Consider the following 27,293-nt stretch of genomic DNA (forward strand, 5'->3'; position numbering starts at 1 on the left):
TCTAGGAGGACCCCCAGACTGCACACTGAGTCTGTCTGGAGTAGTCCAACATGCTTTATTATGTGGTTTATTGATTATGTGGTTAAGTTGATAGGAGAAGGGTATTAGTTATCCAGGTATTTCAATATCTTTAAAGGATTTCAAGGTTATTTAAGATCCATAGTAATAAAAACTTCCTTAGATAAGTCAAATGCTGCATAACATATATAAGTTTTTGTCCAATTGTTTGAATAACCCAAATGCTTGATAAGCTTTGTTAGTAATGTTTCACTAAATCCATCATTTTTGGTTGGAGAAATCTGAAAATCATCCTAACGAACTAAAATTTCATCACCATGTAGCAACAGTTAGTGTTCCACTGCAGTCATCTTATTACTGAAAACTCCTTTGATTGTCAGATGAAACCAATAAAAAGATCCAAATACATTAAAGAGAAGTAGAATTAATAAATATTTATTTTAATAATGCAGGTTGAGATATTAGAATTACTAGCTGCCCAGAGTAAGCTATTGGGGGAGATGGGCAGCATACAAATTGAATAAATAAATAAATGACAAACAAACAAACAAACAAACAAACAAATAAATAAATAAATAGAATACCATTATTTCCCTTCTCTCTCTCTCTCTCTCTCCCTCTGTTCTGGTTATTGCTGTTGATATCTCCACTTCTGACTTATGAAGAGGATTTGTTTGTTTATATTTTTTTTAATTCAAAAACTAAGAATTCAGCAAACAACTCCTTTCTTTAGAGGAGGAAGATCCTTGTCCACAGAGCTACATCCTGTTATTCATGTGAGAAACCCTACAGTCCCACCTAAAACACTCTGCTCTCTATAGGAAATATTGGGAAATAACCCCACTGAAGCATGAATTTTACTACATCTGGAAATATGTTTGTATGCTTCTAGGTTTATTAGTTTAAACACTGAATTTATCGAGACAATCTGTTTGAAAATTAGACAATGGCTGAACTTCGAACAAGTGAAGAGGGATTCTGGGAGAAACTACAGTGCCCGAACAATTATGAAAACACATCTAATCTTTACTACTTCTCTACTTATTACATCATTTTTTTTAATGACAGACAACATTCAGAGCAAATTAATTATCTCTCCACTAGAACTATTCCAGTGAGTATAATTTGCTCACTTGGTCAAAGATGTAAACATACAAAGAAGCCAACAGAGACATACAATCTATCAGTGAGAATGAAAAAGCATATAAAGATTTTGTCCCATGGAGAGTTGGAAGTGAGAGTAAGAACTGGAAAGGGTAGATGGGAGTCTTCACTTTCTTTTGCTTCAGACTGTGGTTTGCCATAGTACCAGGGTGCAATCCTCTGAGCACAATGTTAGCTTGATTTTGGCAATTTGAATAAAGGACACATCTATCTTCTTATAGGTAAAGAGTAGGAAAGCTCTTAAAAGTGGTGTTCAGTGTGGCCATTCTTTGCTAATGCAGGATTCTGATTACAGTGAAATCAGAGCCATCCACAGTTCAGAAGACTTTTGCTGCCCAGATGTTTCTTCTTCTTCTCATGATCCCACTAGTCAGAGTGAATTGTCTGGCATGTCATGTGGTTGATCCCATCCCTACTCCGTATGTGTGGTACCAGGAAGGGGACTTCCTTCTCGGCGGGATGGTTTCCCTGATACATTACCATTTTAATGAAGTTTCATTTCAGAAGCTCCCTTCTCAAGAGTTTTTTGGAATTCCAGAGTATGAATTTTCTATCTTGCCCCACTGCAACAGTTAGGAAAGTTTCAAGGAGTGGAGGGAAATAGGGAAAAGTGGATTGCTTTCTTGCATAATGAGAACTCTTTCTCTCTGAGGGTATTGCTTCGTGTCCAGAATTTGATACAGTTTAAAATGAATTAAAATTCTGTATGTCAAGTGTGCAAAATTAGGTAGCCCAGTTGATCGCAGTGGCAGGGTGCTAGAAAGGAATATCATGGGTTTTTATATCACATTAAGCCTACAGGAAAAGTGCAGGTTGTTATTTCCTTATAAGACCTTACAGAAAGTGGTAGCAAAAATGAAGAATAATTTTATTTTTTGAAATAGGAGGGCATTTTTGTTTGTGGGAACTAGCCAAATGTTGACTCATTCTGCAACCATGCCAATCATAGAAAATATCTCAACGTGGCAGAGTTCTCAGCTGAGATGGTATATCCCTGTCTGAAACGTGTGTGTGTGCGTGTGTGGTGGGGATTATTGAAATATTTAAATCAGCCATAGCAATGACTATTGTTCAGACACAAACTCTTCTCTCAAGCTAATTTCTGAAAGAGTAAAATCTTTTTATTCACAGGGTGCTAACAAAATTCTACCAGCATGTGCTTTCCTTGGCCTTGTTGTGAAGGAGATCAATGAGAATCCACAAATTTTGCACTCTTGGATTCCATATCCATGACAATTAGGAAGGGAGGGAGGGAGGGAGGGAGGGAGGGAGGGAGGGAGGGAGGGAGGGAGGATTCAGAATTGATGTGTAGTTATTGGATAGAAACAGTTGGTTTTGATATGAAAGACAGAAGCCTCCAATGTGCACAAAATAAATAGAAATGCTCTTAAAATTTGATAACGAAATCAGAATTTCTGAAATTCATGGAAGTAAATCCTTCTTAATAACATGGGGCCACCTAATGAAACATTTAATTTAATAATAAGAAGTTTACAGAAGTTATGAGGAATAGAAATATATTACTCCCTACCTTAAATCTTAATTCTTTTTATTTCCATTTAGTCTGTTTTATTTTGCTCCATTTCTACACAGTTTTACTTCTTTGGAAAATCCTCCTTATTCATATTTTCCCTAGAGTTTGTAGTCTCTGTAGGCTGTGTAAGATTTGTGTGTGTGTGTGTGTGTGTGTATACATATATACATATATGCATATATGCATATATACACATACATACACATGTATGTGCGCGCATGCGCGCACACCCACACCCACACCCACATATATATATATATGATATTTGATGCCATCTGAAACAATATTCTCTTTATGGGGGTAAACACAAAAAATGAAGTTTTAAAAGAAACAAAGAAGGCAAGCAAAAATAAAAATAAAATTATTAAATAAAAATGAGCCATACTTCTCTTGCAATATCATTAAACTATTTTTCCAATATAGTTTTCCCTGGAAATATGTGTAATATATTTATCTTTTTGAAATTTCCTCCTTGATTTATTGTCTTTCATTTTCACTTGAAATTTGGTGAAAACATTTCATTTATATGCCTTATTTGAACTGTGATCTTGAAGTCAATATGGTGTCACTTCAGGTACTCATGAATCTTCATTTGAAGAGCCCTTTACAATAAAAACATAAATAAACTTAAAAAATGGATGGAGATTTTCCTAGGGTATGGTGCACTTCTTTCTCTGTATTCAGAGTAATATCTGACTTAATTGCTACAACACACAAAATATACAAAGGGAGATATTCAAATGTATTTTCCTGCTGTGGCTTGTATGATTTGTACCAAAGACATAAATATCAGGGTGAGTATATATATGGAAATGATTGATTTTCATTCTCATGGATCCCCATTGACATAAGACTTTTTTTCTTTTCAGACACCGTTGCTTGTTTTCAATGTCCTGATGATCAATATGCAAACCATGACAAAGATGGGTGCATGATGAAGACAATTAGCTTCTTGTCTTACGAAGAAACTTTAGGACTTAGTTTAGCTACTGTTGCTACTTTATTTTTCCTCACTACAATATGGGTGCTTGGAACATTTATTAAGTACAAGGATAGTCCCATCGTCAAAGCAAACAACCAGGACCTCACCTACACTCTCCTCGTCTCCCTTCTGCTCTGCTTCCTCTGCCCTTTGCTCTTTCTTGGACAACCTGGGGGAGTGACCTGTCTCCTCAGACAGTCTGCCTTTGGTCTCATCTTCTCAGTGTCCATTTCCTGTGTGTTGGCCAAAATCATCCTTGTTTCTCTCGACTTCATGGCCACCAAGCCAGGATCTCGGATGAGGACATGGGTGGGGAAAAGACTGGCCATTTGTATTGTCCTTTTCTGCTCAGTCCTCCAAGCAAGTATCTGCATTGTGTGGTTGTCAACCTCTCCCCCATTCCCAGAGTTAGACATGCACTCAGTCACTGAAGAAATGATTCTACAATGCAATGAAGGGTCAGTCTTTATGTTTTACTGTGTCCTGAGCTACATGACGCTCCTTGCCTTTGCCAGCTTCATTGTGGCTTTCCAGGCTCGTAAACTGCCTGACAGCTTCAATGAAGCCAGGTTTATCACCTTCAGTGTGTGGGTCTCCTTTGTTCCTACGTACTTGAGCACCAGGGAAAAAGCCATGGTGGCTGTGGAGATCTTCTCCATCTTGTGCTCTAGTGCCGGGCTCCTAGGATGTATCTTTTTCCCCAAGTGTTACATTATTGTGTTGCGGCCTGATTTAAACAACAAGGAACAACTGATAAGACATGTTTAAATATTTATTTCTTTTTTTTTTATTACATTTTAAGTTGGTAGGAGAAAAATCAAAATTAGAAATTAATTTTTAAGTTATTTTTATGAAGGGGTGTTTACCATTCTGATTTACTTATAGCTCTGAAATCTATGGGAAATTCTATCAAATTTAAGCTTTTTCCTAACAACTTCCAAGGAAGTCGCACGGAACTTTGTGGCAGAAGACTAATTATTTTTGAGGAACACCCGAGAGAACTTTTCTGAGTTGAGACAATCATGTTTCATGAACTACCACATGTAAATATAAGCACGAAAGTGGAGTTTAAAATGTGAAGGTAAATCCCCATTCTCTGTAAGAAAGTTTAATTTTTTAAAAATGAAAAACTAGGAGTGTTTGCTAAATAGTCAAAATGACAATGTAAAGTTAATAAATACATTTCTTTTATAACCAAGGAAGATGGATATGAATACAATTTTCTCTATTTTTTTTTCTTTATTGATTATGTTGCACTTACTAGTTATTTGAAGCAAACACACAATTTAACAATAAAACAAACAAAACAATCTATCATCCTGAATAATTATTGGAAGGTTGTCACCACATCTAAATAGGGAATTCGAGCTGTTAACAATTAAGTCATATATGTAAAACTGTTAAGAAATTTCTCCTTCCTCCAGGAATGATTTATTTATCGTATATTTATATTTCAGATTTAGATACTGCCCATCTCATGAAAAAGTGACTCTGGGCAGTTCACAATAAAACAGCAATAAATATTAATTAAAATACAGTAAAAAGAATATAAACATACAGTAAAAGTAGAATAAAACCAAACACATACACAATAAAAATATCTTCCAAGATATTCATGATCAGTAAGATGTTTACATATGGGAGCATCTTCAAGATGCTAGCCACCCCCAGGGCTGGTTGCTCCTTTTTTTGCCCCATGCCAGTTGGCAGAGCCAGGTCTTGACTGCTTTCCAGGACAAGAGAGTTAGGGCCTGCCTAACCTTGGGGGGGAGAGTATTACATAGGGCAGGAACCATGGCAGAGAAGGCTCTCTTTCTGGATGATGCCAGTTAAGATTCTTTCATCGACAGGGTCTGCAGCATACCCTCTCTTCCTGACCAGGTGGGATGGATAGATAGAATGGAGGTGAGATGGTCCCCCAGGTTACCCGTTCCCATGCCATGTAGGGGTTACCCGTTCCCATGCCATGTAGGAGTTTAAAGGTGATAACCAACACCTTAAATTGGACCTGGAAACAAACTGGGACCCAATGCAGCTCACGCAGCAAAGGTGTAACATGTGCCATCTTTGGGGCACCTAAAACTGCCCGTGCAGCTGCATTTTGAACCAGATGAAGCTTCTGGATACTTTTCAAGGGTAGCCCCATGTAGACCACATTGCAATAGTCTATGTGGGAGATGACTAAGGCATGAGTAACTGACTGGAGGGACTCCCGATCCAGAAAAGGGTGTAAATAGTGCACAATACGTAGTTGAGCAAAGGCCCTCCTGGCCATGACTGCCACCTGCTCTTTGAGCAGTAGTTGTGACTCCAGGAGGACCCCCAGATTATGCACCAGGTCTGTCTGGGGTACTGCGACCCCATCCAGAACCAAAGATGGTAAACTTCTGGATACAGAGGAGCCCACAGCCCACAGCCACTCCATCTTACCAGGGTTCAGCTGAAGCCTGTTGTTCCCCATCCAGACCCCCACAGCTTCCAGGGACCACGAAAGGGTAGAAACAGCATCACTCACATCGTCTGGGATGGAGATGTATAACTGGGTATCATCTGCATATTGATAATACCTCATCCCATGGTGGTGGATGATCTCACCCAGCAGTTTCATGTAGATGTTAAAAAGGAGCTGGGAAAGTACCGAACCTGCATCACCCCACAAAGGAGGGGCTGCAGGCTGGACCTCTCACTCCCTATAAACACCAATTGGGACCGACCTTGGAGGAAGGAGGTGAACCAGCACAAAATTACGCCACCCACCCACAACTCCCCAAGCTGACCCAAAAGGATACCAGGGTCAATGGTATCGAAAGCCACTGAGAGGTCAAGAAGAGCACGGATGGATGCACTACCCCCATTCCGCTCGTGCCAGAGATCATCCAAAAGTGCAACCAATGCTGTTTCAGTCCCAGGTCCGGGCCTGAAACCCAACTGAAAAGAGTCCAGATAATCCATTTTATCCAGGATCCTCTGGAGCTGCAATGCCACCACTTTCTCAACCACCTTCCCTAAAAAGGGAAGATGGGAGACTGGACCAAAATTGTCCAGTATGGTGGGATCCAATGATAGTTTCTTGAGGAGGGGGTGTACCAGTGGCTCTTCAAAGGCCACTGGAAACACTCCCTCTCTCAAGGATGAATTCACCATCACCTGGACCCACCCACCCTCCCAAGCTGCCTTAACCAGCCAGGAGGGGCATGGATCTAATTGACAGGTGGTGGCATTTACAGCCCAGAGGACCCTGTCCACTTCCTCAGGCCCAATAGGATCAAACTATTCCCAGATAACAGGGCAAATACGTACCCCCGGCATCTCCACAGGCCATGCCACATGTTTGGCATCCAACTGGGAACGTATCTGAGCGATTTTATCCACCAGATGCCCAGAAAACTCCTCTGGTTGGCCTTGTAGGTGGGTCACTGGGCCCACCTTACCCAGAAGAGATTGGTTGATCTTAAACAGGGCCGCTGGGTAGCATTCTGCAGAAGCAATAAGAGCAGAGAAATGTTGGCATTTCGCCACTTTTACCGCAACAAGGTAGGCCTTAATAGCAGCTCTAGCCTATGTTCGGTTGGATTCAGACCTTGTTTTCCTCCAGTGGTGCTCTAGACATCTCTTAATCCTTTTCAGAACCCTCAACTCCTCCATAAACCACGAGAAGTATTCGGCTCGATGGGTCAAGAGAGATTGCATGGGTCAATCTTGTCCGAGGCCTCAGCCACGTTCCTATTACAGGTGGTGGCCAGGGCCTCCACTGGGCCATGCAGCAGATCCTTGGATATAACCCCCAGCTCCCTCTGGAACCCCATTGGGTCCATTAGTTGCTGGGGGAGGACCAATCAAATGGGTCCTACCTCCCTGTGAAGGGGGATGGCATAGGAGAATCTCAAGGCCAGCAAGGCATGATCAGACCATGACAGGGGGGGACAGATGTAATTCCCCCTTCAGATCACATTGCCACTGGTCAGACAAGAAAACCAAGTCTGGTGTGAGGCCACTGTCCTGAGTCAGTTTCCGAATAATCAGGGATAGGCTCATGGCTGCCATGGTGGCCATGAACTCCTGGGCTGCATCTGAGGCACATCCTAGGGATGCCAGATTAAAATCCCCTAGAACCATAAGTCTGGGGAACTCCACCACCAGCCCTGAGACGGCCTCCAGCAGCTCAGGCAGGGAGGTTGCCACGCAGCAGGGAGACTGGTACAGAAGCAACAATCCCAACTGTTCTCGCGAACCCAGCTTCAGGAACAGGGTCTCACAGCTGGCCACTTGTGAAGCAGTGCCCCTGAAGGCCAATAGAGAGTCCCAAATGACAACAGCTACCCCTCCTCCCCTGCCCTGGGGTCTCAGCTGGTGCCAAACTGTAAACCCAGTTGGGCACATTTGTGAAAGGAGCACCCTCCCTTCAAGGCCCAGCCAGGTGTCAGTAAATCATGCCAGGTTGGCCTGTTTCTCAGTGATCAGATCACATAAAAGGGGGGCCTTGTTGTTAATTGACCTGGTGTTAAGAAGCAGCAGCCAAAAGCCAGGGCCACCATGGATCTGCTGTCAGGGGCCTGGGTCTGAATCCAGAGGGCCGGAACATGCCACTAGTAACAAACACCGGGGTTGTCTTCCCTGAGAGCGGCCTGCCCATCACCACCTGACTAATGTAACCCACCCTAACTTCCCCAGAGCCTCCACTTCCCCTCAATCTCCAGCCTCTGGTTTCCCAGGTTAGGGGGGCCTCCATCTAGCCATATACCAACACACACCTCAGTCAATCAGGGGTGGTGGTGGGCTCCTCAGCACTTCAGCTACTGCTTTCAGCGCCATCAGAGCCCTAACCCTCACCCCCTTCACCTGCCTCTCTCACAAGCAGACAGGGGGTACCCAATCCACTTCCCTTCCCTCCCCGACTCTCACTCAGGGAGGCAAGGATCCTCACAACATTCACACCCTCATTCACACTTTAATGTTCACCCTTGGGCTCCCCTCCCTGTCTCTCACACTAGGAGGGACCCCCACCCACCTCTGCCCTCTCTGCATAGGCTATAGGGGCCAATTGAGTTGACAACCTAGGATGCCCCTCAGGTTTCACCTCAGACCAAGTCTCTGGCTGATTTCCAGGCCTTGGGCCGTCACCACCAATTCTTTGGCTAATGCGCCCAGTCCCATTTTAGGTACAACTATTACTCCAGTGCCAGTCTAGTAAATCTCCAGTCCTTTGAACTGTCTAGGTCCTACTCTGGCTGTTCTCCAGGCCACTGCAGACCAGGCCTCCCTTCAGGGGACTTGCTGTGTTGCTCGTTCCAGGCCACTTACTCTGGTGTTCGCTGTGCCACTCAGCTGTGCAGCCTGCCTCCATCAGACTCTGATGAGCTCCTGCCACCCTCTACCGAGTCACACCAACCTCCACCAGGCTCCACCAGGCACGACCTGGCAATTTCCTATATGTTCCTCCCCTTCCTATCCACAGGACTACATCCTCTCTTCCTTTTGTTTGTAGTTCTCAGTAGCCTCTTCTAATATACAGTTGAATTGCAATTCCTCAAATCTATGGTCCAGTACTTCATGTGCAATCTGGAGTGGAACCATTACTTGGATTTATTATAGATAAAACATATAGAACAGGAATCTTCAACACCTACAAAATAAGAGAAAATCAGATTCCCCCTTATCTCTCAAATGGGGTCACATCCACATTATATCACAATAATCTAAAGTTTCCACCCTAAAGTCGTGAAGGGTTTTTCCTCATCACTTCTTTTTTTTCCCACCCTTAAATGAAGACAAATCTTGAAATCTAGAAACCTGGGAGAGGCCAGCATTTTGAGTTCGTTCAGATTCTATTCCATTTAAATTATTTGTTTTTATATATTCATCATGGTTCCTGATTTTGAAAGCAATCTAAATATTGGGGCTGAAGAACTAATATGCTCCCCAAATTCACACTATTTCTGGGTAATCAAATTAAGGGGAAAACTCTTGAATTTTCTATGCTAGCTTTGGTGGGGATCAAAAAAGAGACAGATTTTTTTCTCCTTTTATTAATTAAATACATAAAAGAAGCAGGCAAAACAAACAATAAGAGGTAAATGAAACAAAATAAATCTCAAAAAGGCATACATGCCTAATATGGACCAATATTAATACATTTATAAAAGTTTTGCATAAATATTCTACAGTCCAGTGAGAACTGGGGCTATTTGCCAAACATAAGCTTTTTAGCTTAATTAAAATGGACAATTCTCTTTGCTTATCCATAGCTTAATTACCATGCAATTACTTTTATGGTACACATTCACATAGGTATGTGAATTTAATCTTTGAGGATATTAACTCTTGTCTCACAGGAGAATGCATGTAAAAATTGGGATGTCAATAGATGTTACAATTATAAATACTGTAATGGGCTGTCCTAGGCAGAAAATATTTGTTCTTTAAAGGAGAAAAAAAAATTCACCTACTAATTGATGTAAAGTGTAAATGTTGGCTTTCCCCCAAATTCTCACCCATTGGGGGGAGATGGGCAGCATACAAATTTAATAATAAATGAATATTTAAATAAATAATCAATTTATTAGGTTTTTTTCCCCTTTAGTTAATTCTGTGATCTGGATTACCCATAGCGTTAACTTACAGTAGATTGAGAAAAGGGTACAATATACCATTTTGTACACATAAGACACACAAAGACTATGTTACGTGTACAAAATGGTATTTTGCACCCTATTATATTGACTCAAATATAATAGTAAGAGAAACTATTTGAAATCTATTATATTTGGATTTCAAGACAGTTGAACAAGAGAAATGTGTAAAGTATGAATATTCTCATGATACACAGAAAGGGGAATTTGCACTAGAAAAATACATCCAAAGTTTGGTACTAGCCAATAGAGGTGGAAAATGATACAATTCAAAATTTCAAAGACCAGATCCCACGTCTTGAATAAACAACCACATCTTCCTAAAGACATATTGAATATTTTTTTTACATTCATTACATTATCCCAAAATGTAATGTCTTCTCCACCCCACCATGACACCAAGTGTTAACATCAATAGAGCTAATGCATCAACATCATCCAGAAAATAAATCAAAATATTTCTTAAAAATGGCTGCCCAGACTTTGGTGGAAATCACCCCGGGAAAGGGGGTTAATCTCCATTAGAACTAATGTAAGTACTGAGACATTCTTACTGTTAGCAAGTTTGTCCTGGCATTAAGCTGCAAGCTGTGATCATGTAACATAAGACCATTTTTCAGTGATGCCCTGTATGATGATAGAAGAGGATTAGGTTGGGGTTAGAATAGGCCTTCCCCCCCCCCCCCTTAATCATTTCCTAGGGAATTGAAAACAACTAATTTCTACTCAACTTTGTCTTGTTTTATTTTTGGTTTTCTTCTTGAAATAAACATGTTGTATTCTGTCAATGTATACCCATACAACTGGGTTTTCGGATCGACTCCATTTTCCATTGGCTTTTCCTGTAATTTCATATTAAACTTAATTCTCAATTTCTTGCAATATATTTTTTTGAACCCTATGAGATGGAACAGACAACATTTTGATAGGCCTGCTTCATATAGACTCATGGAGAAGTCTCACATGGGAATGGAAATCAGGATAACCTTCAACTTGATGTCTTGCAAATGGATGGAAGTTCAGCAGCTCTCCCGTGGATACATGATGACAGATGGAATGGATGCTTTCTTAAAAGCATGCACCTTGTGTCATTTCCACACAAATCCATTGGCCTGCACTGACTACGGGTCCCTTCTAGGTGGATGTGGATCAGGTTCTGCAGACTAAACTGATTCATCTTTTGTGTTATTCATTTGAAAATAAAACAAGGCCTACAACATCCAAACAGAACAATGTTCTCTTCCCAAACAATGCTGGGAAGTAATATTTGTGACTCATTCATTTTACTACTGAAATGCCCTTTGTGTAAGTGCTTCCAGGTTTGTAGTTGTGAAACTTCAACATTAGCATTAACAGGGTAACATATTCTGGTTGAAAAATGGGAAATGACAAAATTATATTAGTCAAATAGTAGCTTTGAGATGAATTGAAGATTAGATCTGAACTTTTCCAGTTATTATGCCACAAAGAGAAAACAAATTAGGACATACTAAATTCAACTTCCTTTTTTTTTTTTTTTAAAATCAGTTATGGCCAACATTGGGAGAGAAAATACTGAAGGAATATTTATCTCCCCACTAGAATTATTCCAATGATAGTAATTTGATCCCTCGGTCAAAGGTGTAAACAGCTGAAGAAGACATTAGAGACATGAGAAAAATAGAAAGAAATGTCTGTCCCATAGAGACTTGGGAGTAGAAGAAAAGAGCAGACAAGTCCTGTCAATTCAGCTGCCCCAAACTAAGTTGTTTTGCTGTCACTCCACAGTATGATTCAAATCTTCTTGTGTATTAGCACCAGATGCAAGCAGAAACAGTGCTAACTGTTAGAATGAAGTATTGCTCTTAACAGGAGGTTTGAGGCAGGTGAAGATATACTAACTTGAGAAGCTGGTCGTGGTGGAACTTCTTTATTTAGAGAGCTTTTGCTGCCCAGAATGTTCTTTCTTCTCATATTTCCACTCTTCAGAGTGAAATCTCTGCCATGTCATCAAAGTGATCCAATAATCGTTCCAAATCAATGGTATCAACATGGGGACCTCATTATTGGTGGGATGGTATCTATGGCTAATTACCATTTTAATGAAGTTTTATTTCAGCAGCATCCCTCTCAGGAGTATTTTGCTAATCCAGAGTAAGGAATTCTTATCTTTCACCGTTGCGGCATCTCTAGTTAGAAGAATTGCAATGATTGTTTTCTTTCATAATGAGAACACTTTCTAATGAAAGGTACTGCATAATGGATTATGGAATTTTATAAAGTTATTGCTTGCTTTTAATGAAGCAAAATTCTGTATTGGAAAATGTAAAACATTAGATTAGGAAGCCTAGTTTGTGTCAGAAGCAGAATACTTGGGGGAAAATGTATATTGACATCTGCATAACACTAACATTACAAGAAATGTGGAAGTTGCTATCTTCCAATAAGAGCTTGCTGTGATTTTGTATCTAGAAGAGCAATGGCAGAGCAAGTTTACTTTTTCAAAACAGGAGAACATTTTTCAGTCAGCAACTATGTGAAACTTTGGGAGAGAATCTCTATTTGGTTATCAAAATTTAGAAGGTCACAAAATGAAGGTTCTATGGCCTTTATGAACATTTGAACTGGGACAGGACAGTAGACAATATAGGGAGTACATTAAAGAAAATGCATTTGACCACACAGTCATATCTTTTCATCAAGTTGCTGAATCTCTTCCCTAGCAGAACATATTTCTCTTTCCTTCCCTTTCAGATGCCTCCTCATCCCTCAATTTCTTTTTTCAAACACTATAGGTTCCTTTCATTTTGCCACCAGTGACCCAGGTGGCTCAGCCTTCATATGGCTTTCCTTCAGGAAGAACAATCAGCCTTCATTTCCTTCTTTATGGGATCAGTGGTTTGCTAATGCTTTAGGTCTCATTTACTCAAGGGTGTATTATAAGTTGGCTTCATTCAGTTTTGTTTAATGCACTGAGAACATCAGTGGAACACCAAATATGAGTAATAAATGAAAGATAAACAACATTTTTCCCCCTCTTCAGATATAACGTACAATTAGAATGCCAGCTTTTCTGTTTGGCATAAAAAGTTGACATATGAACAAGCATCTCCTGGAACTTGCCAAGGAAATTATACTTTCTCACATTTGCTTAAACCTCTAGATCAGTACTTGGAGTGGCATATGATCAGAAGCCATCCTATTTCTAATTAGGAGAACTTTATGTGTGAGGGAAATTAGCTACAATGATTTGTGATTTCTGCAACAATGGAAATCACAAGAACTACATAAGTGTAGTAGAGTTCTCAATAGAGGTGGATCACTTGCTCTCCATTTGTGAATGCAATTGGGGGAAGCACCTCTGTCAGGTTCCAGGAAAATTATCTAGAAATATTTAATGAGACATATAAATCATCTTGTTTTCAGCGTGCTAACAAAATTCTACCAGCATGTCCTTTCCCTGGCCTTTGCTGTGAAGGAGATCAATGAGAATCCACAAATCCTGTCCAATGTCACTCTTGGGTTCCATATCCATGACAGCTACTACAATGCAATGATGACCTATCGGACCACCCTGGACCTGCTCTTCAGATCACAGAGATTTGTCCCCAACTACAAATGTGACACCAGGAAAAAGCTCATTTCTATCATTGGAGGACTTAGCTCTGAAACCTCCTCCTATATGGCAGACCTCATACAATTCTACAAGATTCCACAGGTAGGATTCTGGAGGATGGAGGCAGAAAAATCACCCTCCTCCTCTCTTTTTCCAAACTATGGCTCACAAATATGGATCATACTCTGAAAGATGGCCACATAGCTTAACAATCTGAGCAAATTAGTTGACAAATATTATTGTTTCAAATAAGGGGGGGGGGAGATACGGATGCTGATATGTTTCTATAATATGTGTTTATTTTCTTTTAGCTGACGTATGGGTCATTTGCCCCACAGGATATTCATAGTGCTGAGATTCCTTTCTTTTACTCCATGGTTCCAAATGAGTCCTCACAATACATTGGGATTATCCGACTGCTTCAACATTTTGGGTGGAGATGGGTTGGGCTCTTTGCTAATGATAATAGCCATGGAGAACATTTTCTGCAGACCATGGAGCCCCTCCTTGCCCAGCATGGAATCTGCTCTGCTTGTACAGAAAGAATTCCATATTTAACCCACTGGGATAAAATGTTTGAAATGTTTCAGAAAGGGAAAAACATTTATAACCATATAGCTGATGAGAAGATCAATACCTTTATTATCTGTGGAGAATCTTTGACAATTGCGTGGGTAACTAACACGATATTCATGCTTGATCCTGGAGTTGAGCAGAGTTCCTTGGGAAAGGTATGGATCATGACTGCCCAGATTGATTATTTATTAACAGGAATGCAAAAAGGATGGGATCGGCAGTTCTTTGATGGAGCCATTTTTTTTACAATCCCTTCAAAAGAAATCCCAGGGTTCAAGGAATTCCTGAAGTTGATAAAACCTCTTTGGATTCAAGAAGATGGATTTTTCCCACTTTTCTGGGAACAAGTGTTTGATTGTTCATTGCCATCTCCTCCCATGACCCTGATGGACAGTGACACTTGTAGTGGAGAGGAGAGGCTGGAGGACATTCCTGGGGCTCTTTTTGAGATGCAGTTGACCGGGCACAGCTATAGTATCTATAATGCTGTCTATGTATTGTCTCAAGCTTTAATTGCTCTCTCGTTACTTCGATCTAATCACAGACGTTTGGTGAGGTACAAATTATCAGAAGATGAAGATATAAAACCATGGCAGGTGATTTGTGTGCTACAAGAACTTTCTAGTAGATAATAATGAAGTAGAAAGTTAGGTTGTATGACTCAAACAGAGAAGAAGCAACTATTGAAATGGAGTTAAATGTCTTGTCCATTGATAAAATTATGGATATACCTTTATTTCCATCACCATAATATGTTTTCTATTTTACTCCCTGAGCATCTTCAGGATGTAAGGATGGCTTAAGTGAACTGAGATCCAGGTCCTGGTTTTCAAATCCCTGTGACTTTGTAGGTGTTTCATCTATTCTTTAAGAGAATCGAGGAATACTACTTAGTCTAGTCAATTATCCTTCAGTCCTTACCATGTCCATAACAGTCTTCTATTTGTCAGAATTACCTCAAATGAAAAATGGGTGGGAAGTCAGGAGCAAATCATTCTGGTGAGGCTTCCTTAAAAAACGAGGAGAACAGGGAGGGAACCTGAGTTCTGGAAATAATTTCTCCAGTTCATCACATGCCTCTTCCTGCGCAACATGAAGGACTAGAAACAAGAAGATGTGGAAGACTGGAATCCACTTTATTTGTCATTTGATTATTGTTCAGGAAGAAGCATCTGGCCCTTCCTATTACTGCCCCCCCCCCCAATGCAGAGGGCACCATAGAGGTTGTCAGAAGTCTGGAGAAATTGATTTTCCATGTTTTCAGAGTTTCTCCCTCAAAAGTACAGTGCAACTAAGACAAAATTACCAATGCCTTCTATTCTTTCTTTTTCTTCTTCTTTTAAACCCAATAATGTAGCTCCACCAATTTCTTAAAGGCATGAAATTCAATAATTCTCATGGAGAACCCCTGACTTTTTATGATCAAAAGAAGATGGAAGGTGGATTTGATATCATAAACATAGTCACCTTTCCCAATTCCACCTTCCAGAGACTAAAAGTTGGAAAGGTGGATCCTGATGCTCTGAAAGGAAAGGAATTAGATATAAATGAGGACATGATGGTCTGGCACAGATTGTTTAATCAGGTATGGTTTCAAGGAGAGTTTGTATGACCATTCTCGGATGGGGTCATTACGTTGGGAAGTTTACTGTTCTCCTTCCAGGTAACCCAGGAAGATTAACCAGATTAAGAAATAACATTCTTTTCACTTTAATTGTTAAAAGCTAACCATAACTAATGTTGTGCACAATATTTATTACACTTCCCTCAAATATTGAAATGGAACTGATAATGGAAAACAAAACCCCATGCATTTAAGGGACTATATTTCCTTAGTTGAGTGAAGCTTCATTGAAGCTGTGATCTAAAGGAAATTTGATTGACTCAGTCCTTCTGCTCAAATGGGTGAATTAATGAAATATCACATCTTCAATTCCTCATATGAATCCAATTAAAAAAACTGGAAATCCAGATCAGCTATGCTCACAAATTCAAATTGGAGTACAGGTCAAAAATGTACCTAACTGTGACTTGAAATACATTCTCAAATCCAATTTATTTTTTGACCTTTTTGTACAAACTTTTGATAGAACTTCTCTTTTTATTGTCAAAGTGGTGCACATTTCATTTTCAGGGTAACAATTTCTTTTTCCTTTAAAACAATAAATCCTCATCTTACAACATTTTAATATTGATAACTAGGTCCTTCCCATTTCTCTGTGCAATGAATATTGTCACCCTGGTTATCAGAAGAGGAAGAATGAAGGGAAAAAGTTCTGCTGCTATGACTGTGTTCCATGCCCGGAGGGGAAAATCTCCATTAAGATGGGTAAGTTAACGAAATCCTCTGATTATATTGTTAGAGTGATGAAGTTGAAGATTCAACCAGCCTTTCATTTTGAACAAATATGTTACTGTGGTATCTTTGTGGGTCTGTTGTGCTGAACCCTTTCAGCTAATTGGTTTTTCAGGTTCTGAATTCATGAGGTTTTATTTCGGAAATGAATGGGGCAATGAAATCAATTTCATTAGGTGATTAAAAATTATAGGACTCTAAGCATAGAATTACATGTTATGATGATTACATAATAATGACAAAACTTTTTAATTAGTAAAAGTAAAAAGAAAAAAAAAAGAATCCTGGAATTGTTTAAGCTTCATAACCAAACAAGCATCTTAAAGTAGGTTCGGAAACATTTGCAATAGAGAGAGAATATTGACAGCAAAAAAAGTAGCGATTTCAGAATTTCTTTTTTTAAAAACATGTAATATAAGAAAAGCTACAAAAGTGATTTTGTAATTAAAAAAAAATGACATATATTACACAGAGTGAAAATAATAGAGGAGGGAGGTAGGGAGGAAGGATTGAGAATCGATGTGTAGTTGTTTGGATAGAAATGGTTGGTATTTACATGAAAGCCAGTAAGCCAGAAACATTCTCAAAATTACCTAATGAAATCAGAATTTCTGAAATGTATGCAAGTAAATCCTGACTACTTAGGAACAAAGGGGCCACATAATGAAACATTTGATTTAATAATAAGAATCTTTCAGAAGATATGAGGTAGAGAAATAAATTACTCCTTACATAAAACCTTAATTCTTTTTTTTTTTTTTAATTTCCACCCAGTCAGATTTATTTTGCTCCATTTCTGTACAGTTTCATGTCTTTAGAAAATCCTCCTTAGACATATTTTCCTTACATGTGTATCTCTCTAGGGTGAGTAATATGTGTTTGATTTTTTATGCTGCCTGATGCCAATACCCACTTTATGGGAGTAAACCCAAGAAATGATGGGAGGGAGGGAGGGAGGGAGGGAGGAAGGGAGGGAGGAAGGAAGGAAGGAAGGAAGGAAGGAAGGAAGGAAGGAAGGAAGGAAGGACGGACAAAATATTAAATAAAAATGAGACATACTTCTCTTGTAGCATCAGAAAAGTTTTTTCCTATATCATTTTCCCTTGAAGTATGTGTAATATGTTGATCTTTTTGGAATTTTCTTGTTGATCTATTGTCTTCCATTTTCACTTGAAATTTGTTGAAAATATTGCATTTACATACCCGATTTTGAACAGTGAACTTGACGTCAATATGGTGTTAGATGTGAACGTGATCACTTCAGGTGTTCATGAATCTTCATTGGAACAACCCTTTATGAGAAGAACACTAATAAAGTTAAAAATGAATGGAGATTTTCCTGGGGCTATGCTATACGTCCTTGTGTGCATTCAAAGTAACATTCCACTTAATTCCAACAACACACAAAATATACATAGGGAGATATTCAAAAATATTTTCATACTGTGACTTGTATATTTTGTACCAAAGACATACACTTCAGGGAGAGTATATATATATATATATATATAAATGAATTATTTTTCCATGAATCCATTCTGACATAGTTTTTTTTTCTTTTTTAGATACTGTTGCTTGCTTTCAGTGTCCTGCTGATCAATATGTAAACCATGACAAAGATGGGTGCATCGTGAAAACAATTAGCTTCTTGTCTTATGAAGAACCTTTAGGAATCAGTTTAGCCAGTGCTGCTACTTCACTTTTCCTCATTACAACATGGGTGCTTGGAACATTTATTAAGCACAAAGATAGTCCCATCGTCAAAGCAAACAACCAGGACCTCACCTACATTCTCCTGAACTCTCTTCTGCTCTGCTTCCTCTGCCCTTTGCTCTTTCTTGGACAACCTGGGAGAGTCACCTGTCTCCTCAGACAGTCTGCCTTTGGTCTCATCTTCTCAGTGTCCATTTCTTGTGTGTTGGCCAAAACCATCCTTGTTTCTCTCGCCTTCATGGCCACCAAGCCAGGATCTCAGATGAGGACATGGGTAGGGAAAAGACTGGCCATTTCTATTGTCCTTTTCTGCTCTCTCCTCCAAGCAAGTATCTGCATTGTGTGGTTGTCAACCTCTCCCCCATTCCCAGAGTTAGACATGCACTCAGTCACTGAAGAAATGATTCTACAATGCAATGAAGGGTCAGTCTTTATGTTTTACTGTGTCCTGAGCTACATGGCGCTCCTTGCCTTTGCCAGCTTCATTGTGGCTTTCCAGGCTCGTAAACTGCCTGACAGCTTCAATGAAGCCAAGTTCATCACCTTCAGCATGTTGGCCTTCTGCAGCGTGTGGATCTCTTTTGTTCCAACATATCTGAGCACCAAGGGAAAAGCCATGGTGGCTGTGGAGATCTTCTCCATCTTGTGCTCTAGTGCTGGGCTCCTAGGATGTATCTTTTTCCCCAAGTGTTACATTATTGTGTTGCGGCCTGATTTAAACAACAAGGAACAACTGATAAGAAGACAAGTTTAAATAACCTTTTCTTTTTTATTATTATGTTTTTAGGTTGGTAGGAAAAACATCAAAATTAGAAATTCATTTTTAAGTTATTCTTATGAAGGGGTGTTTACCATTCTGATTTCCTTGTAGCTCTGAAATCTATATTTATGGGAAATTCTATCAAATTTAAGCTTTTTCCTAATAACATCTAAGGAAGTCTCACAGAACTTTGTGGCAGAAGACTAATTATTTTTGAAGAACACCTGAGAGAACTTTTCTGAGTTGAGACAATCACATTTCATGAACTACCACATGTAAATATAAGCACAAAAGTGGAGTTTAAAATGTGAAGGTAAATCCCCATTCTCTGTAAGAAAGTTTAATTGTAAAAAAATGAAAAACTAGGAGTGTTTGCTAAATAGTCAAAATGACAATGTAAAGTTAACAAATACATTTCTTTTATAACCAAGGAAGATGGATATGAATACAATTTTCTCTATTTTTTTTTCTTTATTGATTATGTTGCACTTACTAGTTATTTGAAGCAAACACAATTTAACAATAAAACAAACAAAATAATCTATCATCCTGAATAATTATTGGAAGGTTGTTACCATATCTAAATAGGGAATTCGAGTTGTGTGCAAGGATGTGATACGAAATTAGGTCATATATGTGGAACTATTAAGAAATTTCTCCTTCCTCCAGGAGTGATTTCCTTTATGTTCCTCCCCTTCCTCTCAACATGACTACATCCTCTCTTCCTTTTGTTTGTAGTTCTCAGTAGCCTCTTCTAACATACAGTTGAATTGTTATTCCTCAAATCTATGGTCTAGTACTTCATGTGCAAACTGGAGTGGAACCATTACTTGGATTTATTATAGATAAAACATACCCTAACCCTAACCCACACTAAATCACAATAATATAAATTTCCACCCTAAAGTAGTTAAAGGTTTTTCCTCATCACTTCTTTTTTTCCACCCTTAAATGAAGATACATCTTGAAATCTAGAAACCTGGGAGAGGCCAGAATTTTGAGTTCATTCAGATTCTGTTCCACGTAATTTTATTTTTTTTTTTTTGGAATGTATTCTTCATGGTTCATGATTTTGAAAGTGATCTAAATATTGAGGCTGAAGAATTAACACACTCCCCAAATTCACAGTATTTATGGGTCACCAGATTAAGAGGAAAAATATTGAATTTTCTATGCTAGCTTGGGTGGGGATCAAAAAAGAGAAAGTTTTTTTTATTAATTAATATATAAAAGAAGCAGGAAAGCAAACAATAAGAGGCAAATAAAAGAAAATAAATCTGAAAAAGAAACAAATACGTGAAATCCAGATATTGTAGAAAGTTTTAGCTCCCAATATGTTGCTTATTTTCATATTCCCACTGAACAAATGGTGGTTACAACTCGTCCTTAGAGGTCCAGCCATCCCAACACCCCCATGGTCACATGATCATGATCTGGGCACTTGGCAACTGGTTCAACTTTTCACCCATTTCCAGCATCCCGCAATCAATTGACTGCCGTTTGCTACATTCTCTACCATCTTCCCCAGAAAGTCAATGGGGAAGGCAGCAGGAAAGGTCACAAGTCACTGGGGTAAGTGTCCCCCACCTGTGTACCCTCCCCCAGCCCCTCTGTACTCATGCCGTATGAGCCATTCATGCACCTCCATGCATACTCCCTGACATGTACTGAACCTCTCACACACACCCTTGCATCCCCTTGCACTATTTTGCACCATCCCCAACCTAGGCTACATCTCTTGTGCATCCTCATACAACATCACACAACCTCTTGCACTCTCCATGCCCTGCCCAGTGCCTCTTGTGCACACCCTAGCAGCAATGGCCTGTTTTGTAACAATTGCTTTCTTCAACAAGCAACTTTTGGCAACATCTTCTAGGTGGCTGTTTCTTGCGTCTTGGGCAAAATTATTATTGTAGTTGTAGCTTTTATGGCCATCAAACCAAGAGAACATGGGTGGGGGGAAAATAGCACTTTCTATTGACTTTTTTGTTGTCTTTCTCTTTTTGCCTGGAATCTTTAGTCCCCTCTAGAGTCTAATTCAAATCATAAGGATTCTAATGACTCTGTTATGAGTTACAATAGACAAAATAATTTTAGTTTAGCTTTAAGTTGGTTACATAAGTAATTTCTGAAAGAAATTAGAAGCAAGGTTAGCAAATTTAGCATCCTATAAAAGGCTCCACCATGGCTGTGAGCTTGATGATTGATCCCTTTGTCTCCCCACACTCAAACCCATACGGGGCTGCTGTTCTGCAGTCCTTTCATGAGGAGCAGCCATCTGAGCACACGTGGGTGATTTCACATCCTCTCCTTGTCTGGAAAGGCTCTGAAGGACTGGTCTACTCACCAGCTCTTTGGTCTTTGCCAAGGTCATTGTCTCTGCTCTCCCAGAGACTTGACTATAAGTTTTTGGTTGTCTTTTTCAATGAGGCATTTGTATGGTGTGACTGGCAATCTCTCCCCCTTTTCCTGAGTTAGACTTGAGTTCAGCTATTGAAGAAATTATTGTACAATGCAATGAAGGACCCACTTTCACCCTTTATTCTCTCCTAGTCTATATGGGTCTCTTGGCCTTCACAAGCTTCATTGTGGCTTTCTTTGCCACCATTTGTCTGGCAGCTTCAGTGAAACCAATTTCATCACCTTCAGCATGTTGGCCTTTTGCAGTGTGTGGGTCTCTTTTGTGCCAACCTATCTGAGTGCAAAAGGAAAAGCCGTGGTGCTGTGGAGATCTTCTCCATCTTGGCCTCCACTGCTGCCATACTTGGATGTATCTCTTTCCCTAAATGCATCTTCATTGTGCTGAAACCTGAGCTAAACAAGAGGGAACAACTAATAAAAAGAATTAATTATTCATTCGTTTGTTTATTTAACACATTTATATAGCTGCCCATCTCACTGAATGTGACACTGACTAGAATATAACCAATAGTTAAAACAATATCAAATCTATTAAAACACTTTAAAAAAATAAACAAGATAAATAAAATAATTAAAAACAAAATTGTGGGAAAGCAGACATCTAAACACCAAGTTTGCTGAATGTGATAAATAAATAAATAAATAACGCATTTTCCGTATGATATTGCTAAGTTCATACAGGAAATATATAGCAACCAAGAGGAATTTTGCCTTCAGGTCACTATAACTTGGAATACACACACACACACACATACATACAGTGTGTATGTGTGTGTGTGCGTGTGTATCATAAAAATTCTGAATACGAGTTAGAAGCAATGGCATATTCTGATACACCATTTTGTTTTTGCTATCAAGTAAGATGTTAATAAAAAATTAAATGACAAGAATTGCATAATTATATTCATTTATTTATTTCTGCAGCCCTGATGTGATTTTTAGAGTGTGTTTCTCATGCGACTGTTGTAGGTAAACATTTGTTGGGAACTCCAAGTTCAGACTATCCCCCCCCCCCCCCACACACACACACAAATCTAGATGTTCCAGCTTGGAGGTGGGATTAGGCATGAGATATATATTTGAATTTGCTAATTGGGAGAATTTATCTTAATTTCCTCATTCAGTTAACATTTCTCTGTTCTACAGTGATATGCATGTATTTATGTTTTTATTTTCCTGAAATTGTTGTCTTGTAGATGAAAATTTGATCAGACAACAGGTCTGCTATGTACATAGAATCAATATATACTTAGTGCGATGTTCATTTTCCTCCTCTTGGATGACAGAATCTTCTCCAGGTAGCTTATAAAGAAAGAAGCAAACCAGCAATAAAATCTAATCAAAATCCAGTTACTCAGGTTGGGAGTTGACATTTCAAAACTGATAGTGAGTTGCGTTCCTCTAGTGCTACAATGAAAGCAGTGATTTATTTTTTATCCCCTGGGTTATTTTCCAAGTTAGAAATAATGTTTAAAATATTCCAGTATCTCAAGGTAGAGTTACGTGACTGCATATATGTCACTTGAAGCTAGAAAATACTTCATCTACATTCAAGTTAGTTTTTAAAATTGTTTTAAGATATAAATGTTTTAAAAGTTAAAGATTGAATGGGGAAGAAAGCCTGACAATAACGAAGTCAAATATCTACTGTCACATTGCTACTGATGGGTACCACACAGGCAGTTCCAGATTTAAGCAGAAGTCTATGATCCCAGTCAAGAATGTACAACATTTTTCTTTTTATCTTCTTACTTTCTTTCAGTTTGTATTAGTGTTTACTATTGCAATTATAATGTTTAATAAAATTATTTTAAAAAAAGAATGTACAACTTTTCCTGCTGATAATAGCTCAAGTAGAGAAAGTTTCAACCATTTGGTAGTGACTATTCAACAATCCCAAAGTGGTCCAAGAAAGAACATGTGTTTCTCACCCACCCCACTCACTTCCTGTATTGTCTAAGTGGCACTGTTTTTATGCTAAGCAAGATCTTTCTTCACCTATTATCAAACCTCATTCAATTCTGAAAATTGTTCTGTAGTGGGACGAGAAATAACAAATCATAGCAACTGCACTTGCTAGGCAATTCAGTTATGAGGGAGGTTCACTGATGTAACTGAAAATACACTTTCATAAATTCTGCTTCTCTGCTACGTAAACCTTGAAAAAACTGAGAGAAACCTAATTCACCCATCATGGTTTTACAAAATGAGAGAAAATTCTGTGAAGAATCCCAGTTTCAAAAATGAAAGGAGGATATTGGGAATGCTAATTTATTTACAACTGGAGGAGAATGACAGAATTGTATATACATCCTAGAAACTTTGACCAAATTTCATATTTGGTTTGCAGTATAGCAAATTCTCTAGAATCCTAAAGCATGGCTTGGATGGAGGGTTGAGAAAGAAAAGCAAGTGGAATAACCTCAAAGTCCCCTAAACAGAATCAGAATCCATTTATTGGAGATAGGCTTATAATCTCAAGAAATCTACTATTTTTCCCTCTGTGTTCTACTTCTAATGTTTGATGAAGTGTTTGAATGCTACACAAAAAGGGTTTTTCATGATATACTGATCAGGAAATTCAAATTCTTCATCAAACATTAAAATTAGACTGTAGAGGAAAAAATGCTTATTCCTACAGGTGAATCAGCAATATAGATATTTATTTTATTTTCCACTTTAAATGAGACAATAATTATAGTCGCTGAGGTGCCAGAAGCTCATAAGTTGCATTGTGGCCTTCTTAAACAGGGTGTTTTCTCCATTTGCAGCATGATTATGAAATTCTACCAGCATGTCCTTTCCATAGAAATGAGTAACTTCCTGAATACAATGAAATGAATAACCAAAAGATTAATTTCATGAAGATAATTGAACTGGAGCTAAAAGTGTTGTTTCCTTCTGAAACAGAAGCATTGTGAAATACTTTAATGTTATGATTCCAATTATAATCTCAGGAAGAAAAGAGTTCCTAATGTGCAACCACTTCTATGTATAGTACATAGAAACAAGATGTCCTGTGAGGCTGCAAAGAAATTGTTTCATCAAAAGTTACAATTTGTACTGGTGTATGTATCTATTTCTTACTAAAGTTGAGGTTTCCCAGCCTATAAAGCAAGGAACAATGATAACCCCTATAAACCTTGGTTATTAATATTCTCCCAAATTTGAAAATGAATGGCTTTTTTGTCCCAGATTTCAGAATACAAACTGGAATACAAAAGTGATTCATTTATTTGGATTCCTGCAGAGATCATCTGTGCCCAAAGTAAAATCTCGATCCAGCCACATTTTATATGATGGTCATCCAAAGCATCACATGACAACATAATGGATGGCAGGTGGGAGAACATTATATGCTTAATTGTAAATTTGAATAGAAAAATGCAATAATTAACTCTGGTTAATTAAGCAAATGTCAGCTCAAGATGATCATATTTATCATGTCTAAAGATTAAAGTTCAGTCTGCATCAGTAATGCAATATATACAATCCTTACTAGCAGTAAGCTGTTGAGAGAGAGAGAGAGAGAGAGAGAGAGAGAGAGAGAGAGAGAGAGAGAAAGCTTCTATGAATTAAGACTAATGCTAAATATAATTTTAAAAGAAGTGCATAGAGAAAGACATGCTTCTTGGGTTCACACTCAGAAAGAAGTATGGGAACCAAGCACAACTTCAGAGGGTATATTTCTTAGGGTGGGAAAAAAAGCAGAACGTGGACCTCTCCTGTGTGTAAGATAAACAGAATGACTTAACCTACAAATCCACATATTCAGAGTAGTTCAGGTAAACAGTCCCTGGGGCATTTGGAAAGAGTGGGTTATACATTACTTTATTATTTTCTTTTAAACACATAATAAATGATGTGAATGTTCTGTTGGACAGAATCTGACAACACAGCCAGTTCACATGGCACATGTAACACATTAGCTGCAATTATTGCTTATGGATCTCCAGGGCCTAATTTAAAGATTTTGGCTCTGAGTGTCCCTTCATCTATCCATTTAGATCATTAGCTGAAGCCCCTCCTAACTGTGTAAGGTCTAAAGAAAAAAAACTGAGAGATGATCCACCAAATCAACTGAACAATTTCTTTGCTTCTCTTAATATCCGCTAGTCTTCCCTTAACTACTACTAGTTTCAAACTCTGGGTTGAAGGACCTTCTTATTCTACCCAATCAAGTACATATTCACACATTCATCTCTTTCTTTTCTAGCCTGCCTAATTTCCAGGTACTTCTAATTTGTTTCCCACAACAATAATTGTGTGATTTATCTTAGACAAAGGGAAAGTGACCAGCCCGAAGTCAACAAGTCAGCTTCTATGTCAAAAGGTGGACTTAAACTGGGTCTCCGTGGCCCTTTAAAATATTACATGTGAGTCTTATTCAGGGAAAGAAAAATAATTCTCTTCTAGCTAAGATTGACATGTATGCACTCACAAAGGTATGCTATGACATATCAGAATATATTAAACATTATCTTTAGCTTGGAAAATAATCAGGTGGGTAAAGTCTTTAATTTTTGTTTGCTAATATCCTTCCTTTTTCATTCAGAAAAAAAATGTGGACATAAATTAATTACTCCATTTGATTAGTTGCTGCCTGCTATTATAGCACTGGATTATACAGTAGAATTCATTCTCATCCATAATATGGCAGGTTCCAGCCTAATTAACTGGATTTTACTTAAACGTTATTGCTGTTTTATTGTTTCATTTATAAACTAGTGAAGAAGTGTTGCAAGAGGTGGAAAATAAGGTCAAGTTCTCCCCCCCACTCCCGAAGGATATTTGTGGGGAATTTTGATCTTGGTGTTCTTGACAAATGTTTATACACAACTGTTTACAAGGTAAAGGCTTCACTTGTCCTTTTAGTAAACATTAGGAGACACTCCAAAATGTAGATCATAGAAAGGTAAAAAACAAACAATATTTAATTTTTATTAAAATCTGAGTTGATAAAATGGAAACAGAATGGCATAGCAAATGGGCTATATTTCAGAAAAAAAAGTTTCATAAATATTATGAGACATATAGATCTTTCATGCTATAATGACCTGAACTGAAGCCATATTTACTCTTGGTGGCTGATATATTTAGTGTATGAACTTGCCAATAGGGTAGGAAAAATGCATTATTTACTTCTCTCTTTTTTAAATTGATTGCTCCCTGTGGTTTAGCTAAGGACTCAGCACAGTGATGAAGGATTTAAGGGAAAAAGATATATCCAGGAGAAGCAGCACTGGAGGCCAAGATGGAGAAGATCTCCACAGACCCTATGGATTTTCCTTTCGTTCTCAGATAGGTTGGCACAAAGGAGATCCACACACTGCAAAAGACCAACATGCTGCAGGTGAAGAACTTGGCTTCATTGAAGTTGCCAGACAAATGGTGGGCAAAGAAAGCCACAATGAAGCTTGTGAAGGCCATGAGGCCCAGATAGACCAGGATAGAGTAAAACATGAAAACTGACCTTCACTGCATTGTAGAATCACTTCTATGGTAAATGAGGGCACATATAATTCAGGAAATTAAGGAGAGG

The 27,293-nt window shown here is 38.6% G+C and overlaps 1 protein-coding gene across 1 annotated transcript; it reads left to right on the forward strand.

Annotated features, from left to right (window-relative positions):
* Positions 1-4,190: 4,190 nt before the first annotated feature.
* Positions 4,191-27,223, forward strand: LOC148215401 (vomeronasal type-2 receptor 26-like). The gene is made up of 5 exons (XM_088143670.1): positions 4,191-4,306; positions 13,733-14,024; positions 14,234-15,094; positions 15,988-16,083; positions 27,053-27,223. The coding sequence occupies exons 1-5, from the start codon at positions 4,191-4,193 to the stop codon at positions 27,221-27,223; spliced, it is 1,536 nt and encodes a 511-aa protein (XP_087999796.1).
* The last annotated feature ends 70 nt before the right edge of the window (positions 27,224-27,293 follow it).

This window comes from Python bivittatus, unplaced genomic scaffold (genome assembly GCF_059951505.1).
Source record: "Python bivittatus isolate LINGU-HERP-01145 unplaced genomic scaffold, Pbiv_v1 ctg000360_np1212, whole genome shotgun sequence".
Lineage (NCBI taxonomy): Eukaryota > Metazoa > Chordata > Lepidosauria > Squamata > Pythonidae > Python > Python bivittatus.

What these genes read in the sequence shown, in the direction of transcription:
- LOC148215401 (XM_088143670.1), top strand. Translation starts at nt 4,191, where the DNA reads ATGACGCTCCTTGCCTTTGCCAGCTTCATTGTGGCTTTCCAGGCTCGT. An exon ending in TGGGTCTCCTTTGTTCCTAC is followed by an intron (nt 4,307 to 13,732) that starts GTACTTGAGCAC and finishes TCTTGTTTTCAG; the next exon opens with CGTGCTAACAAAATTCTACC. An exon ending in AATTCTACAAGATTCCACAG is followed by an intron (nt 14,025 to 14,233) that starts GTAGGATTCTGG and finishes ATTTTCTTTTAG; the next exon opens with CTGACGTATGGGTCATTTGC.